Source organism: Coturnix japonica, chromosome 5, assembly GCF_054131305.1.
Source record: "Coturnix japonica strain WE chromosome 5, WE-NBRP24, whole genome shotgun sequence".
NCBI classification, from domain to species: Eukaryota; Metazoa; Chordata; class Aves; order Galliformes; family Phasianidae; genus Coturnix; species Coturnix japonica.
The window spans coordinates 22,029,524-22,048,048 of NC_140667.1; the positions used below are offsets into that span (position 1 = coordinate 22,029,524).

General features: G+C 44.0%; 1 protein-coding gene across 2 annotated transcripts in view; it reads left to right on the forward strand.

Annotated features, from left to right (window-relative positions):
* The window catches only part of CD82 (CD82 molecule), a 41,526-nt gene extending 32,968 nt beyond the window's left edge, over positions 1-8,558 (forward strand). For both annotated transcript variants that reach the window (XM_085550243.1, XM_015864528.3), the window contains exons 6-9: positions 3,385-3,492; positions 5,314-5,505; positions 5,773-5,856; positions 6,381-8,558. In XM_085550243.1, coding sequence (XP_085406369.1) covers positions 3,385-3,492; positions 5,314-5,505; positions 5,773-5,856; positions 6,381-6,458 — 462 coding nt within the window. In that variant the 3' untranslated portion in view covers positions 6,459-8,558. The remainder of the gene's footprint in view (positions 1-3,384; positions 3,493-5,313; positions 5,506-5,772; positions 5,857-6,380) is intronic.
* The last annotated feature ends 9,967 nt before the right edge of the window (positions 8,559-18,525 follow it).

Sequence of the window (18,525 nt, forward strand, 5' to 3'; positions counted from 1 at the left end):
GAAAGAATCCTGGATCAAGTATTGCAAGATGATACTCCTCTGCTTCTTGTTACTGGAGTCTTAATTTCTCTACTAGAGAAAAGGAGATGAGATTATTGTACTGCTCTCTACCTGTTCACGTCTTGATCAGTAGATACTGCACAGATTCACTTCCTTGCCTGTATCCCTGACCTTAGAACAAGGCGTATGTTTCTGTTGAAATCTGTTCACTTTCAGCATCAGAATTCTTCCCCATCCTGACATATGGAAGTCTACTGAAAGTGTCAGTGGAGCTGTAAGTGCTGAGCCTGACAGGAAGGCTGCAGCTCTGTGTCCCTTGTGGGCATGGCTGGAGGAATGCCCCACTGGACTGGAACTGCCCAGGGCTTGCCCGCTATAGGAGGATGTTGAACATCCATTTCCCTACTGAAAACTTGTGGTGGGGTGTTCTTTTTTGGTTTGTTGTGGTTGTTTTTTTTGTTTTGTTTTTTATTGGTTTGTTTTTAGGACCACAGGATGATAGCAACATCATAAGTTTCACTTAGCTCTCCTATAGATCACAACACTTCGGCGTGGATGAGGTCCCTCCATTCTCGTTCTGCAGTTCTCTGTGGCTTGGCTCTGAGTACCCTGAGCAAAGGAAAGTGATGGTCTCTTAGGAATTACCTTCCTTTCTAGCTATTCTTTGTAGCAGACATTTGTTCCTGAGGTTCCAGGGTATGCATTGATTTCAGAATCTGGAGTGACTGAGGGGTGAGCTCACCTCTGTGTTTTGGGCCTGTTTCAGTATGCAGGCTACATGCTAATAAATGTGCTGGGGGAAGGATCTGCTCGAGTCTGAGGGACAGGATACATGACCAGTGGTGTCTGACAGTGGAAGAATTCTGTGTTGATGGCTGGAAGCAGAGATGTATGCTTTTGCCTCTGGCATTCAGCTTTCCTGCCCTCTCCAGTGAATCCACGGGAAAGGGAGATTGGTAGCCCTGCTGCCTTCTGGCTTTGGTGGTAAGTAAGGTTGTTCCTTCTGATGCTGGACAGAGACATCAGTTTCTTGGAGCAGCCACACTCCACATAGCTTGAGTCCTGAGAGGTCTTTAATGGATGAAGAGGGGAAAAGCTGAAGTTCAGCATGCCTTTCTACCTTGTTGTGATTTGTATGCCTGTTCAGGTGGGCATTCAGCTGCAGGTGCCTTTCTCCTACTTGAGCTGTGCTGCCAGCTAAGCAAGCTATTTTTGCATGTTTTCCAGACTATGCCGTTGTTTGTATAATAATTTCCCCCCCCCCCCCCCCCCCCCCCCCCCTTCTCCAGTTATTTCATAAAACACCCAAGAACTCCTGGCTTTCTTTCACTTAGATGCCTCTGTTTTTGAAACCAGAGCTGTTTGTAAGACTACTTGCCTATTCATGCATAATAATAGAGGAAGAGCAGAGATGCAGCTTCCTGTGCAGCTGCAATCAGGTACATCTAACTCTGGCCCTATGTCTGCTTGTGATGTGGCTCCAGATTGGAGAATGGAGGCTCTCTCTGGCAGGGATCCTGGCAGAAGAGACCCTTGGTTCTTTCTGGCATAAGAGCAAATGGGCCAGATGGACCCTGGGTGAGATGACAGCCGTGTCCCTCCTTGCCTCCCTCCCTGTGTGCGGGAGGGTGAGGATGGGAATGCAGAGATTCAGTAATGGATCAGGCTTATGGCAGCAGTTAAGGCCAATCTCATTAGTAGGAACCAGGTCAGGCTGCCTTGATTTGGAAGGAGGGAAAAGGGGGAAGCAAGTAATTAAAAGGGGAAGAGTTAGACATCATGGGAGGGAAGATCATGTGGCTCCCATCTGCCTGGCCTGATGCAGCTGATTGCTGTGAGCCATACTGCAGTTTCCTAGGAAGGAGTAGCTGGCATAGTGAGCAAATGAGTAGGCACTGTGTTTTGTTGCGGATGGTCCTTGAGTTTACCACAGTCTTTTACAATGCTTAACAGAAAGAGAAAAACGTTTTCCACTGATATGAAGTGTGCTGTAGCACCACAGACAAAAAGGTGTTACACAGGAGTGGGAGAATCCCAGTGCTAAGGCTAGGATAACCTTACTCAGTTCTACTCCTCACTTCTCATCAGGTTCGTAGCCTTTCTTTGTACCAAGACAAGGACTTAATGGGGAGCACTGTTACATTGTGTTTGCATTGTGTAGCAAAACTGCTGTCTTAGCTTCTGTTCAAGACTGAAACTATGTACATATATTCTCTTATTGTACCAGTCCTGATGCATATTAAGCCATCTGGTTTGGTTCTCTGATACTGTAGCACTGGAGTCTGTAGATTTTTATTTTTGTTTGCATGTCTTTGTTGTCACCAAACATCCCAAGTTTTACTGTGGTAGATCTGCAGATGTCTTCAGTACGCTTACTTGCCAGCAACTTCACAGCTTTGCTTTCTTGTGAGAAAAAACATTGTTTCCCTTTCTGTATGATCGGTCATTCTGATCCTTGGACTTCTTCAGATGTCAAATGTGTCTTTTACCAACAGTGGGACAAATATAATGCCTTATTCAGTACAGGAAGGTTCCTCAACTTCTGAGGAGCCAGGAAGCAGCCTCCCACCCACTCAGTAAGCTTGAAATAAGTGATTGAAGGAGGAAATGGGGATTTCAAATGAACTCACTTCCTCCAGAGCAACTTTCCTCTTACGTAGCAGCAAGCCACACGTCACTGGAAGCTGGGGTAGATTTGGTGCGTCTGCTTCTGCCTGGGAAAAAAAAAAAAAAAAAATTCTCAGAAAGAAATGTCATCTGGCCATCAAAGTGGGATTTTACCTTGGTAAACCCTTTTGTGTTTCATCTTGTCAGTCATATTTATTGCCTGTTCTCTAAAGCATAGACAAGACTGCAGAGTAAGCTATTTCAAGGCTGGTCTGAGGGATTTTCCACTGCCCAGTTACCTTTTTCATTGCTGCTTATGTGCCAATCAGATGATACTTATTTCTCAATGATTGTATTACTGTTTCTTTTTGCTGTAATATAAAAATGTCTGTATTGTGGGAGTATGATAGTCTGAGCACAGATTACTGTCTCCTTCAGGTCCTTTGGAAAAGGGCTAAGCAGAAGCTACTGCTCATTCCATTTTCATTTCTCTTTTACAGCATCTGTAATCTCCACCTGCAGTTTTTCTTTGCTCTAGCCTCATTCACTGGAACTAGAGCAAAGCAAAGTGTTTGAATGTCCGTGACCATGATGAGCCATTGGTTTTTTTTTTTTCCCCTGCTATGAGAGGAGCAGAACTGCAGCAGGTCTAACAGCTGTTAAGGAGGAGTGTCATGTACCCTAAACCCACACAAGAAGAGGCTACAAAGAATTGACTAATCTGACTTCTGTCTTTTTTCTTTTTTTTTTTTTTTTTTTTTTTTTTAAATTTACCAGTTGAAAGGAGAGTTGTCACGCATAGTTGAAAAACTGATCAAAGATTATGACCCCGTGAATGGTGAAGATAAGAACTTACAAGATACGTGGGACTATGTGCAGAAACAGGTGAGCCACAAGGTGCAACAAGAGAAAGAAACATGCTATTTTGCCAGTGCAGCAAATGGTTTATAAAGTTAGGCTGAAGACATGGGAACAGGTATTGTAAGAGGCCTAACAATGCTCCTTGATCCTGTTATACCTTTTCAGTTGTGTATAACTCAAGTCACTGAGTTATACACTGCTTCAAATTCTCAGCTTCCAGAAGCTCCCTCATGGCCTTGAATGTCATATAGTCCATTCGTGATTCTTGGCAGTGAATTGCAACCATCTTCTGTAGCTCTTGACTTATGTGTAGGACTCTCATCTACTCTCAGATATCTTTAAAAAGCTTTATTTTTAGTGTAGGTCACTGTTGGTTGACACTGTAGTGCACTGGTTTGACTGACATATGCAGTTGTCTGTAATGTTTGGTGCCTGCATACTAGCAGGTAGTACTACTAGTAGTAGGTGAGACACTGATTTTCTTCTATATGGTGGCTCTCAGGACTAGGCAGTATTTGCTGCATAGAGCAACGTGTCTGGCCTACCAAATGATATTCTGACACTTCCTCTCCTCATCTGTAGTGTCTCTAGAATGCCTTAGTCTGTGCGAAAGCCATGGTGCATGCTACTCTTACAGCAAGCAAAGAGCAAATAAAGTCCCTAGCTTATTGCCAGGCAACTCAGCAGCACTGTCTGTGTTACTGCTTGATGTCTGTTGCCTGCTTACTGTGATGATTCCTCTGCAAGTTGGAGCATTCTTGGGAACAGTCCAACTGCCCGTGATTTCTGCCTTAGCATCAGGGTCAAAGCCTGAGCAACTAGGTCAGTGTTCAAGCATGCTGGAGTCATGATAGCTGTTTGCTGCCAAACCACGGACTGGAAAGCCTGCTGGCAGTTGTAGTTAAATACATGCCCAGCATGGGGCTGATGTATTATAAGTACAAGTAATAGCATTTTTCTTGTCTGTTCTTTGGTCTGCACAACCCTGACCTGTAATGCTCCTCCTTAGAGGGAGTGATTTATTCATGTTCTATTACTGTATTTGTAGCTCCTTGCCAGCAGAACCAAGGGAAGGCTTACTGCAGAGATCCTGCTTTAGCTATTGTTTCAATGTGGAAGCAGAAGAAAGCTTTGTGGAGGAGTGGAGTGTTAAGAATCTAGTTCTTCTCATACACTGCAGTTTGCATTTGAAAGGGAGTAGAGGAGTTGTGCTTTCACCAGTCATGGGTTTAAAGTCCAAACCTTTCTGAAATGGGAAGATTCTTCTGGAGGCTGGATTTTCAGCACTTGTTTGGAAACCAAATGCTAATGCTGTTGTGGGTGTTCAGCTGTTCTTACTGCCACCGTCATATGTCAGACTGAAACGCTACATTTCTTCTCTGAGCAGAGAGGGATTTTTCCTAAACTTCCACCTCAAATTTGATTATCTCTCTGCTCTGGATCCCAGTGCTTGTGTGGTAGTATAGGTTTCCAGATAAGATCGTAGTCTTTGCTGGGCTTCCCGACGTGCTTTCCCCTTCAGCGTCTGCAACTCTGTCACGTGAGGGCATAGGAATGTAAATGTCTCTTTGGATGGAAAACTTTCCTCAACTGTGTCCCAGCCAGCCCCGAGCCAGCAGCCAGGAGGGTGCAAGCTGTCGGGGCTCTTTGGCATGCCCGCGCCACCGTGCGGCCGCTGGCTGCTGTGCCCTGTTGGCTAAAGCTGCCTTCGGGGTTACCTTGCAGTTTGGAGCCAGACCGTGAAGTTACCTTTCTGTGTGCGACCACATCCACTGCCTGTTTGCGTGTGTAATATGCTATCAGTGTAAAGCGTTATGACTACAGTGCCTTGTCTTTGCTTTTTAGCTTACCTGCTGTGGCTGGGATGGAGCAGAGGAGTGGGAAAAAAATGACATTCTTATCAACAGAAGCATGACTGCATATCCCTGCTCCTGCTCCAATAGTTCTAAGGATGCTGAGGAAAATACAGGCTTCTGTAGACTGGATGTTGTGGTGAATGGTACCGCAACATCTGCCGACTGGCCTGTTCACAAACAGGTGAGTGAATATGTCTGGGGTTCATGAAGATTCCACTGAAGTCACCTTGTTTTTGCTCCTCTGGAAATGATACTGGAGAATGTTTTTCACATTAGTGAACAGGATGGCAGTGATCTTGCCTTCCTCTGCTAAAGCTACTGTGAAATGTGGCATAGCATGTAACTGGGTTAAGCTGTGCATGCACAAGGAGAGAGATGTTATGAATCTTCAGTCTTGAGATCCTTAGATTCCCTGCTTCTTTCCCCTCTGATGATCTTTCCTCCACAGGGCTGTGTGGATGGGGTACAGGACTGGCTGAAGGACAATCTCGGTATCATTCTTGGGGTCTGCGTAGGTGTTGCTGTTGTAGAGGTAAGTCATTCCCCGATACATATTCGTATCCTGTCTCTCAATCACTCTTTCAAAGACAAAGCTGTTGGATGTTTCTGTGTTTTTTTTAGTATTAAACAAATGGTTTGATGAAGGTAAAGTGGTTTTGCTTTGTTTTGTTTTTTTTAAGTAATGGACAGCTAGCTTAATTCAGTACTGCTCTTAATGTTGTCTACCTTGAGCTTTGAACTGCTCCTCTCATTGACTGGATAAGCCCTGTCTACTTGTGGTTTCTGCTGTTGTATATGGTATGGAATGTATGTGTTTTTACACACACACACCATCCTACTAGTGAAATGACAACTTTTGCCTTAAAAAGCCCATAAAGGCATGTTGATGGGTTTTTTTTTGAAGCAACATATTTTTATCATCCTGGGAGGGGTTAAGTCTGTTTACCTTAGTAATACCATTAGAAGGATACCCCTGTATTTTACTCCTCTATACCAGTCTTTCTTCCCACCTTATTATCTGATTGGTAACTTCCCATTTTTCGTTACTTATTCCAGCTGCTGGGGATGATACTGTCCATTTCACTCTGCAAGAACATACACAGTGAAGACTACACCAAAGTGCCGAAGTCTTGAGTTTGTTGACTCCAGAACTACGGCACCACAGAGAAAGGAGCAAACAGAACATTCCTGCCTCGTACCCAGACTGTCCAACCATTGACCATTACTCCTGTGACATCCTATTTCTGATACCACTATGCTAAGAACTATTAGAGCTGCAATACAGCCTGATCTCCTGGCAATAGAGTCCTTGGGCCATTTGCATCCTGCCTCTGGAATATTTTTTCTTCAAGAAGCAGAATTTAACTGTCCTGCATCATGAGACACCTATTGCCACCTGACCCACATCCTATTCATATCTCAATTCTGCAGCCCACTGGGCCTAATGTATATTAACTGTTTCTCCCTCCTGTTCTCCTCCCACATCTTTCACCTGGCCTCCAAAAGAAACACCATCTTTTTGTCCCACGAGTCAGAATTGCTGTTGGGATGCCAGTGCTTTGGTAGCTTCACCTATTTCACTGATGTGGTGGTAACTAGTTGTGCTTTACAGGCCTTGCAATTAACCTGATTTTACTTCTGTTATGCATCTTCCAGCCTAGACTCTCATCTAAACAACTGAGCTCTACCCTCATCATTTCTCCTGCATCTGGAGTCAGTCAAGCTTTGCCTTCAGTGGAGCTCTTTCCTTAGAGTATGATAAGAAGCCACTGGGAAGGAGCCAGGTCAACCTGTCACCAGTGTGGTCTGGCAAATTTTGGTTGTGGTGCTTACCTGCTTTTGAAATGGGTCGTTTGGGTTCTGGATTTGATGGTTGCATGTTTCTTTCTTCCATTTCCTCCACTCCTGCAATAGTTTTCTGGCTTTTTTCAGGCACTCCAGAGACTGCTGCATAGTGTGGACTCAGCCCCAGGCTGGTTGTGTTGATTGCATTGGATTGCCAACTTTCATACAGAGGTTATGATTAACTGGATTCTTCCCCTGACTCCATTATGAACATAAAATATTAACAGTGGTTTTTAGTAATGAGTATGGAAGGATCTGACTTGATTACAGGCACTGCATGGTGGAGATACCCCTGCTACCAGTATCCAGTTTAGGTTTTGTAGTTCAGATGCAAGGATAAAACTGCTTTTATTTTCAGTTGTTCCAATCCTTTGACTCCACTGTGGTCTGGAGCCATGGCTCCTGGTGACTGGTCTTGAGTATAAGCACTGCAGCAGAGAAGTAGCTGGTTTTGCACTCATGCAGGCTGGGTGGTTTGTGTGATTTATGGCTGGAATGTTTGCTCCATTCTGCCACTGGCCATCAGCAAGGAGTGGTGTAGAGTACAAGAAAGCAAGGAATGTGTGTGGAAAAACCTCCCCAACTTCTTAGATAAGGGAGCTGGGTAGAAATCTTCAGTCCTAGAGGTAGCCTGGGCATGGCAGATTTCCTGCTGCTGTATCTGCATTCTAGTTACCCTGGCGGTAGGAAGCAGCCTGGGAGAGAAGTGGATGGTCCTTGTTTGAGCCTTGATACGGGGTACCTGGTTGAAGGAACCTTTGCCTTACAGAAGCGGTCCCAGGACCATTAGTCCTGTTCTTGTTGAATGGGGTTGGTAGGAGTAGCCCTAGTAGCTAGCTGTTCAAAGGCATGACTTCACTACCTACTCAACTTTTCTTCTGGCAAGGAAGGCCCATGCAGAGGAACCCAGACAGTGGGTCCCTGCTGTGTCCTTATTTCTGGACTCAGCAGTGACTGGGTAAAGTAGATATGACTGGACAACTGATTTTTGTGGAGGCCTGATAAGGCTTTGCTACTTTGAGACCCCTGCCCTCTCCTATGCAGATCCTTCAAGCTCACCTTTGCTATAGCAGAAGGCACCTTCTTAGCAGTAAAGCTCGCTAGCTTTCACAGTACAAAGTCTATTCTCTAACATGTTCTTATTTGTAAGATTCTTGTTTGGTTACAGATGCCAATGCTGAGCAGCAAGTAAAAAGGAGCCCATGATGGGTTTCCTCTTTGGTTTTTTTTTTTTGTTGTTGTTGTTTTGTGGGTTTTTTTTGTTTTGTTTTGGTTTTTTCCTGTTTTTTAGCAACATCTTCCCACTGGGAAGAAATGCATGTACAGGTATAAAAATCTAGAGAGTGAATATTTCTGTAATAAAGACTTTGCTAAAAAAGAAAAAAAAAAGTTATCTCTGCGTGTGTTTTGCATTGCAGCGCTTTCTCCCTCCTTCCTCTCAGTTCCCTTCTGCTTTACATGCAGATCACTGATACCTTGCTTTTTCAGGATAGCAAAGGCTCTGCAAAAAGCAGAAAGTGTATGTCATGTTCTGAGGTATGTATGCTCTGAGGTCTTCAAAGGCTCTTCTAAGACCTGTGGCTAATGGTGTGGACTACAAAGATACTGCTTGTCAGAGAGAGGTGGCAATTTTCCTGTATTCTAGAGTAAAATTTGCCTTGTTCTGTGAGGTGTGGCTGAGTTAGGGTGATCTGAGTTAGGGAGCTCCTTTGAATCACCTGCCATCTCCTAGGTAAGCAATCTCAATATTTGAAGATACTGCTTCAAATCTATGTAGTCTGTGCTGTGTGGGGTCTGACTGACAAAACACACACTACTATGCCCATAGTGCATACAGCTGTTTCTGACTTAGTGTTACCATTTTTCCCCCCCCTCTTCCAACTCACTTAGGCTTCAGCCTTCTGGCTCCTGTTAAAAAAAGGTTTGTCATCCCCTGCCAGGCCACTAAAGAGAAGGTGAGCTGTGGTGGCTATTTTGGTAAGCTAAACCTGGCAGAACTTCCCTAGGACCTTTGATTCAGTGTGCTCATCTTAATAGAGAAACTACCAAGCTCGGCCAGTATTCTGCTAGGTGAGAGGGACAACGAGACCTACTGCTGGTACCAAGCTTGGGCCCTAGGTGACTCATCTATGCAAACTACTCGTGTCTGGCCACTGGAGGGAGATGTTCTACCAAGAAAACTCCGGTCCCGGTGCTGCAGTATCGGCAGCTTTGGCTGGTCCCTTGGGGGATGAGATGATGACAATGATAGCTTCCTTCTGTTCCTAGTTACTCCTGGCAGCAGGGTAGCTAAAATAACTTGTAATTACAATTGTATTCTCATAAACAATTCGTGCTTCCTGCTCAGCATTTTAGGAATAATTTTCCCATTCATCTCTTGGAGAAGTACACAGTTGGATACTTTGTTGCATGTCTTCTACTACTGTATATGGATTATGCTTACATCTGGGGTTTCTGCCCAAAGTAGTGCTGGAAGTTGAAGATAGCAGGAGGAGCCTCTCCCACTGCTTTTCTTTTTTTTTCCCCTCCTTGTCCACATCTTTTTCTTGTTTCCTTTCATCCTCAGTACCTTTGGGGATTGTCTGGGGGGAAGCTGGAAGGAGCCATTTGATGCTTATAAATGTGCCCTGTGACTTTAAAAAGAGACTTGTTTAGCCCTTCAGAGAGCAGAAAACCTGCTGCTGCTCCTAAGGTGTGCACGGTTCTTGGTCCAGGCATCCATTTAATGTCCTGGGATGAAGGTTTGCTGCTGGAACTACAAACTAGAGCAACACGCAGGCTTTTTTTCAAAGTTTCAGTGTTTGTAACAAAGCCCACAGCACCAGCCTCTGCAGTAGCTCAGCACATGGAAGCATTTTGTGTGTAACTAACAAGCTGCCGTATAGCTGTCCCATGCCAATAATTAATATTACATGAGTATTGTTGTGACCTGCCTGTGGCCTGAAGTAAGGCCCCTAGTAATGGATTGGTGACATTCCTCGTTCTGCATGATTACAAGGAGCTCAGAAGCTGCTATAATTCTTCCTGTGAGGCGTTTTTCCTTCTGGAAAAGGAAGAGGAATTGCATTAGGGTTAGCATGAGTAAGCTTGCAAGTCACAATGTATTTTGTTCTTTGTTAAGCTTTCCGCATGGCACATACTCAAATGAAATGTGGCAGCTGTTCTTTTCTCTGCAGCTCTCCCGTGCGCTGTGGTGTGGCTGGTCCCTGCTGCGTTGGCTCAGGAATCAAGGATGGGTTTGGTAACAGGCTGAATGCTGGCTGCTGAAGGATGAACTGCAAGCATTTGTGTCAGGCTGTGCCTTGGTTGTGGAAGGTGAGGAACAGCAGCCGTAGGGGCTCATTGCTGAAAAACCCAAGGACCATAGGATTCCCACAAATGCATTTTCACAGCCAGTTGCTGCCACTCAGTGCCATAAATGGAGAACACACCCTCAATTATTCATGGTCTGGCTCTAACCCATTAGCCTCTGAGACACTTGGCTCTAGCCCTGGCCTTTTATTACAAAGAATAAACCTCATTTTGCAGCCAGGATTTCTGAATAACATTTTAAGCCAGGTTGATGCTAAAAACCTGTCAGTGTAAAATCTGCCAATTTGCAAGTCTTCAAGTGCTTGTAAGTATGCAAAAATCCCTAGCAGGACCTGTGCTGTTACTGAACCAAAGCTATTAGTAAAATGTTGCTAGTAAAGTTTGTAAATATGCTTTAGTTCTTAGAAACTATTTCTAGGAGTTGGTGTGCTGGTAGAGCACATAGAAATTCTTGCCTGTGGTAAGACTTTCTTCTGCCAAACATGAGAAGCTGCCTTTTCCTAGGTAAACCAACTGTCTCTAACCGTACATTCTTATTTCTCATACATATCCATTCTGTTTTCTTCTCTCTAAGCTCCTAATAACATAATTGGCTGGGTTGAATGTACTGTTTTACTGGGTACTACACATCTGAAGAAAACATTCTCTGTTCTCCAAGTAAAATATTATCCCTTTAAAATAGGGGCTTAAGAAAATGGTAAGGCTCAAATTAGTACATGGATTCTCTAAGAGGCATAGAATCCAAGGGGGGAAATTCGATGTTAGACCCAGAGAGAGTTATTTGCACACACTTCAGTTTAATCTATCTCTGGTGTCTTCTTTTCTTTATCTCTCTCACATCGTAATGAGCTGACTTGCCTTCCCCCCAATTACAGAAAATATAGATGCCTACTTCTGTACCTACAACAGATCCCGTCTATTGAAAAATTTCCTTTTCATTCTATAGGCTTCTAGGTAATAGTAAATCTCATTCCTTCAGAATATTCCATTGTGCAATGGCAGCTGCTTGGGGATTATCTTGATATTGCTCTTTGTTCTGTGAGTAGTACTGCGGTGGTAACCAGATTAGGAACTACTGTCCTGTAGCTATGTGAGGCTGTTGTTCTATTTCTCAGGACCTGAATCAGATCTAGATCTCCCCTAGGATCCCACTACCTGCTGTTCCTAAACCTGTGTTGTCCATGTTGTCTCTTGTTGTCCAAGCAATTTTACTAGAAGTTCCCAATTTGTGATTACTTCTGGATCTGATTGCCTTGGTCTCAGGTAACTAACTCCAAAACAACTGTTGTGACAGTCTCTTGTGTTCCTCTGATCTCCAGCTCTTTTTCTCATTTTCATCCTGTTTAGAGTTGCAGACTGGACATATGGAAGTTCTTCAGAGACAGTGAGATTCCCAGAGCATGTGATAATATGAATTGCTTACCCAGCATGCTTCTTGGGTATTTTGTACATAGCACTTCTGGAAGCTATTTAGAATTTACTAGAGTGGAAATGTGAAGTCCTGTCAAGACCATGTTATAGTACAGGCATGTGCTTTGGGCACTGCACTTGCAAAATGATGTCAGAAGAGTGTAACTCATGTGGAGATGTCTGCATACAGCCTGGAACAATAACCCAGCAGAGAAGAGATCTTTAATTTTGGCAGAGGCTCTTTCATATGCTCTTAAGTATTTGAAAATAAGTTGTCCTTTAAATATCATGTTGTAATTAACTCTGGTTTGGTCTGGCTGGAAATTCTTTTGGCAAAGCAGTTTTTCTTTGAAGTTGTGTAGGTTCATTTAAAACAAAGTGGGTTTTGTTTGTTGTTGTTGTTGTTCTGCTTAAACAAAACTGAAGAGTTTGAAAACATACAACAGAGAGGTTTCTTCTACTTTCTTAGCTGTGACTTTAAAGTAAGTGCTATGTAAAAGAGCTGGAGTTGGACAGAAAAGTGCCTTTCAAGTAGAAAAGTCTTGAACCTCCAGTACCCAGGCAATATGCTAAAACATTTCAGTGTCTTGTGAAGAACATGAACCCAGAAGTAGTGTGTGATGGGGATTCATTGCTGGGAAAGGAGTAAAACATGGGATCCCTTATCCCATTGAGGAAGGGACAGGGGCTGTACTCTGGGCTGTGTTAGTAATAGGCTTGTCCTGGACTGACATGCAGGGGTGCTTTGGGGTGTCTAAAAATAAAGAATCCATTTATATTTTAAAATAGTATGTTACGAATCTGAAGCATGAAGTCTACAAGAAAGTGGTGTTATGATTTAAAGCCATGGAAATAGATGGGAAATCCCAAACCAAAATCATCAAAGCCTGACCTGAAGTAAAATCACATCTGAGGTAAACCCAGCAGTGAGCTGCACCGTGATCACTGTTAATCTGAACATCACGTGTTATTCCCGCTGCAAATGTTTAATTAGGTGTTTTCTGGGTTGGAGGGAAGCTGGGGAGGAGGGAAAGGGTCTCCATTACAAAATCTAATCTAAGAATATGATAACTTAATACCTCAGTATTGTGGTAGAAATTTAAATGCACAAAAATCACGGGCTCCTGCTGCCACTGTTGTTTGTTATGTGGGAGTAGCCTGGTGCCTGGGTCTGTGCTTGCACACAGTTTGTTATTTCCTGAGAGCTGACATGCCCTCAAGAAATGTTGTAATTTTCAACTCACAGGTGGACTTGCAATCACTTACAAGGAACAACTTCAGGGTAAGGCAACATGGAAAGCTCCAGAAACTTCTGCTGGGGAAGCAGCATGTTGGGAGCTGGCCTGGGTGGAGGAGCAGCCACGGGGGGCACTGCTCTGTGGAGTCCAGGAAGGCAGACGGGTCTGCTGAAGGGATGGACTTGACTAGCAGGAGTATGGCTTGGAGCTGTCATCTTCTTCAGAAGGATGTGCATGGCAGCACTAAAGTCCCACTTCTCTCTTCTATGAGGCATCGAGAAAACAGCTGCGAGTAGGGACAGGTCCTGCCTGTAAGGAGATGTGCCCAGAGGTGCCTCAGCAACAATCCCTGCCTGCAACGCAGCAGACTCAGCAGTGACCTCTGGTGCAACCAGGTAGGTGGGGTTGCTGAGGAATGCCAGGTTGTGGGCTGGCCCTGGGGTCATCAAGAGGAAATGTGTGGCTGTGCTGAGCCTTCAAGAGGCAGAGGTGATGGCAGTGCCTGCCATCAGAGGTCACTAAGCAATGGGGTGGAGCTGAGCTGTAGCTGGTTGTGGTTGGTTGTAGGAGACAAATTTCTCTGGAGGAACTGCACACAGAAAAGCTGGCCTGAAAGTTGAGGCTGGTTTGGGGCAGCAGGTGGCCATCTTCCAGCCACAGAGTATTGCCAAGTGGGTTCTCAGGCAGCGTGTGTGGGGCCTGTGCCTGGGTTGGAGCACTCTGCTGTGTAGGGAAGGAAGAAACCACAGCACCTTTGCCCTTCAGCATCTCTGCTGCCTTTCCTGTTTGTTTCAGGAGCAGTATGAAACCAGTTGTTTATAATGTAATTTACTAGATATTGCCTTTGAGCATATCAAAGTACTGACACTCTCTTACTGTATGCAGTCTCACCACAGCTGTCATGAAAGCCATTTTCTGCCACCCTTAACACCTCAGTTCAGTGTTCTTTCTCATGCTTACTGGCTATGTGTGAAATCCCCTGCATCTCCTGCTTTAACCAGTAAAGTGCCAAACCTTGATAAAACTGGGTCCAGGGGGCTGTGGGCTGCATGCTCCTGGTGGAGTCTGTTCCCTGATGCAGAGATTCTCTTTGCTCATAGCTCACCAGCCCAAAGATGGGAAGATAAATAGCTGTATGGGACCAAAACTGCAGACCAGAGCAGTGTCTTGGATTTGGGAACACTCTTGTTTCCTCTTAACCTTTCCTAAATATCACAGTCATCATTAACAAAGAGCTTGAACTGTGTTAAGAGTAGTGAAAAGTTGGTTTCACCAGCTTATATGTGATGAGAAGATGCAGAGAGCCCATTGCAATAAGATGGCAATTTCATGGCTGGCTATCGTGGAAGCTAATTAGTTCAAGGCCGTCTCTCATCTGAGCAAGGCAACAGCGGGATAATATTGTCTTTCCATTAGGCAATAGCCTTGCCTGACATGAAATGAGATGTCTGGCAATTCTCATAATTGCATACAGCTATTTATTTTTACCACAGCTAGATTGTCTCACTCTTTAATAGGCAGCAAAATGGTAATGAGATCTCCTTTTCTTCTCTCTTCTTGAATTCATTGGAGGCCATGCTGAAGGCTGCTGTGCTCCAGTAGCAAAAAGGAGGAGTTCGTAATAATTTTTTTCCCCCTCTACTCCTAAACCAGCTTGATAGGAAAGGATAGGCTGCTTAACAGTGAGGACAGCTGCTTCCTACTGAATCTTTTACTCTCCCAAACTAGTAGATCTTTGTAGTTGCTTGTTTCTGTTGGTTCCACGAAGACCTTTATGGGAACTTCGTAGTACTGTCAAGCAATTCAGTGTCCCATAAATACTATCTTAACTTTGTCCTTAATGAGGCCTCTGTGTGATCACGATGAAATTGACTGCAGGGAGAGGACTATACTTCAGGGGCGTAGTTGGTCTATAATACACAGGCATGTTTCCCGCACAGATAGGAAACCAGGGCCAGAAGGCCGAGAGTGTAGCATATTTCAGGACTGTGGGTGGCTTACAGTGCTTACGGCTGGTGCTGTCAAGTTCTTATTACAGGATCTATCCTTGAAGTAAACATAATTTCAGGGAGAGGAAAGACTGTGGTAAGGACCCACACAAAGGAAAATAAAAATCTGTTAATACTTCAAAAATTCACCTATTTATAGTGGACTAAATGTGATGATGGTCTGATTAGGCTGAGTTTGTGTCACTGTGTGCAAGCCTACTGGTAGTAGTGCTGATGTGAGACATCAGCTTAAGAGGAGCAGTCCAATGTAATGTGCCAGGTTTAGGATTATCCAGAATTTGGGGAGGAAGTATCTGAAATGTTCAATATGCAGTAATGAATAAAGTGCATTGATACAAAGTCTAACAACCAAACATATTCCAAGATGGAGTTAGTTGCAACTAAGAGCTACAGTGAAGACTAAGGCAAGAAGCACAGAAGCTGGGGTTGGCCAAGTTGTCAGGAGTGGATGAAAGCTTTTCTCACTATTTTTCTTTTTTTTCTTTTTTAATGAGTCCTAGAACTGTCTTGGACCACTATCTCAGCTCCCATGCACAGTGTGTCAGGCCTGTGCCAGGAATAATGAGCAGCTGGGGTTAGTTACTTAGTTACCAGTGCTTAGTTACTTGGGAAGACAGAAGTTCAGTTGTATCCTTCCACAGATTTGCTTTTGTCACCATGTCAGTGAAGAAGCTGCAAGCTGTGGGTTCCTACTGCAAGTAGTTCCTTATCCTTGAAAGTCTTTTAGTATGCAAAAACAACTCACATCCTTGTTTATTCTGCAAACCCTGACACATCATAACCACTGAGACCCCATGTCTTCTAAATAACACTCCTGTATGCTGTTTTTTTCTTGTTCTTCTAGTTACTTCCTATCCATAGTCCTACCTTTAATCAAAAGCTGCAGATTATGTGTGCTTCTGAAAGTAATTATGTCTTGGAAGAGCATTCTGGTTTTCAGTCACGGCTTACTTTTGAAGACCTACATACAGGAGATATAATGAAGACTCTTTATGCTTGTATTTTAGCAGAAGGACTATAAATACAGTCTAAACCCTGCAGTTCATCATAGTACTGAGACAGGTTTCCCTGCAAGCTAAGCAGGAGTTGCTAATCCTTGCCATGACATGGTGTGGTGGTACCTTGTGATGTATGCAGGCCTTCTGGAACTGCAGAAAAAAGTTTGTTGCAGCTGCCTAATGTTAGTCATGCTGTGCTCTGCTAAAGCCCAGTCATCTCAAAGCAAGCAGTAGTAGTTCCTAGGATATTCCTTGTGTCTGCTTTGTATTAGTGTCTGTTAATACAACTTAGTGTTGAGCAATTTTATTCTCTACTCTTTCTGTGAGAGCAGAGTCACAAGGCTGCTTTGAAATTAAACACAGGCAACTGGATGCTGAACAGATTTGATCGGTGTCTTTCTACCAGAGTCATGTTCAGGATCTGTGCCAGGACTGAGATTTATCTTTCTGTTCTGTGGGTAACACAGGAGAAGTGTAAAGACTGGTTCCAAGAGTAGCCAGTGGATATACCAGTCAGCTGGGAAGCTGACAGTGAGGCTAAGGTTGGGCAGCTTTTGGAGAGCTGAGAACTAGAACGGATTTTGGTGATCTATTGAGGTCTGTACTATGAAGAGAGGCTAGTTAAAATCTCAGCAAGTCCATGGGGCCTACTATGGGAAATGGCCACAAGATAAGGTTTAAAACCAAGATAAGGAATGAATGGTTATAGAGGATAGACTTAGCAGTGAGCTCTGCGAGATCTGCAGGATGAGGATGAAGACTTGGACCAGTAGCTACCACTGAGAAACAACAGGCAATCTTTGAGCAACCTGACTAATGGGAGGAGTCTCTGCCTGTGGCAGGAATTTGGAACTAGAAGATCTTTAAGGTCTCTTCCAGCACAAAGCATTATGATTCTATAATCTAGAATCCTTGTAAGACTTCCGCTATACTCTGTGTAAATGTGAGTCTTAATGTCTGGAAAATACTCACTTAGTAAACTTCACAGCATTCAGTTCCGGAAGGAATGAAATCTAGAGTGAGTACTGCAGGCTTAGCATCTCATCCTAGGAGGCTGGCGTTCTTCATCTGATGTTTAACCACTGTAGAGTCCTTCCTGCCAGCTCCTACTCAATTCCCATGAAATATCAGAGCAAAGCACTGTAATCTCAAGTTTCACCTCAGCCACAACTTGATGTGATCTTTGTGTGCAAATTACACCAGAAGTGCTTAGCTGAGTTGCTTGTGGAGTCATAAGCAGCTGCTCTTGCTGTCACTGCCTTCCTACTGTTGGTACCTGAAATGGTTCTTCTATACAAGATTTACACAATGCTGATGCTGCTCCTTGGAAATGAAAGGTGATAACTCACAGGCGTTGTTGCTCCCACCTGATGCCAATGCTAGAGTGATGTTTTGTGATAAATTTGTTTTCAGTTTTTGCAAATGTTATTGCATCATCTGGTAGCAATTCTCCTTCAGTCTAGAAAACTTTCTCCCTTCCTCACCTCCCCCTGCCCTCAGTCTTTCTTCAGATTCCTAGCCAGAGAAAAAAGAGCATTAAACAAGTGTTGTTCTATGTGTCCTGCTCTATTCAGTATTTAGCTGCAGAACTAACTAGCAGCTTGAACTGTTCTGATTTCTTAAAAATTCAAGGAGTGGGATGCTTTGGCAGGAATCTCTTTTTCTCTTGAAGGTCTCTGACTTCATTAGACCTTGGAAAGCAGAGTGAATTTAGAAGGCCTCTGAGGAAGTTGCTTTGATACAAAAGGGGCTCAAGTTCCTGTGATCTTGTACATATGAGGATTTCTTTCTTGGAAGCAGCTCCACAGGCCCATGTGGCAGCCCGCCTTGTCATCTTCCTGCAGTAGTACTCCTTTCCAAAATTCTCCAAGGGGGGTTGTTATGGTTTAAGGCAAAAAGAAGGAGGGAGTTCCTTTCTGCTTGCCAGGGTAAGAGGCAGTCCTCTTCTGAAGCTACTGCCAGCCCCTGTTACCCTCGAGTGCTTCTTGTCGTCACCTGCTATTACCAGAGTTTATGAACTTCCTTAATGGCTTGTTTCTAACTAAAATATCCATGCTCCTTCTAGAGCCTGCTGCTTACAGGCTCAATCCCAAATACAAGGGCATGACATTTTTCACAGCTTCAATTTTTACCCCAGCCATAAGCTCTCAGAATAGTGCATCAAACACTGCCACCAGCTTTAGTGGGGAAACACAGGGTTCCTCTCATCAAGAGATGAGCTGATTTCATTGGCACATCCAAAGATGATTAGGCCATCTTGTTTGTCTCACCCAGGGAGTAGCTGCAAATAGCCAATGGGAAGTTTTATGACAAAATTTGCTGCCATCACTGGTGCTTTCTCACACAGGTTGTAACACTTTAGACTACTTTAAACTGATGCCAGGCTTTT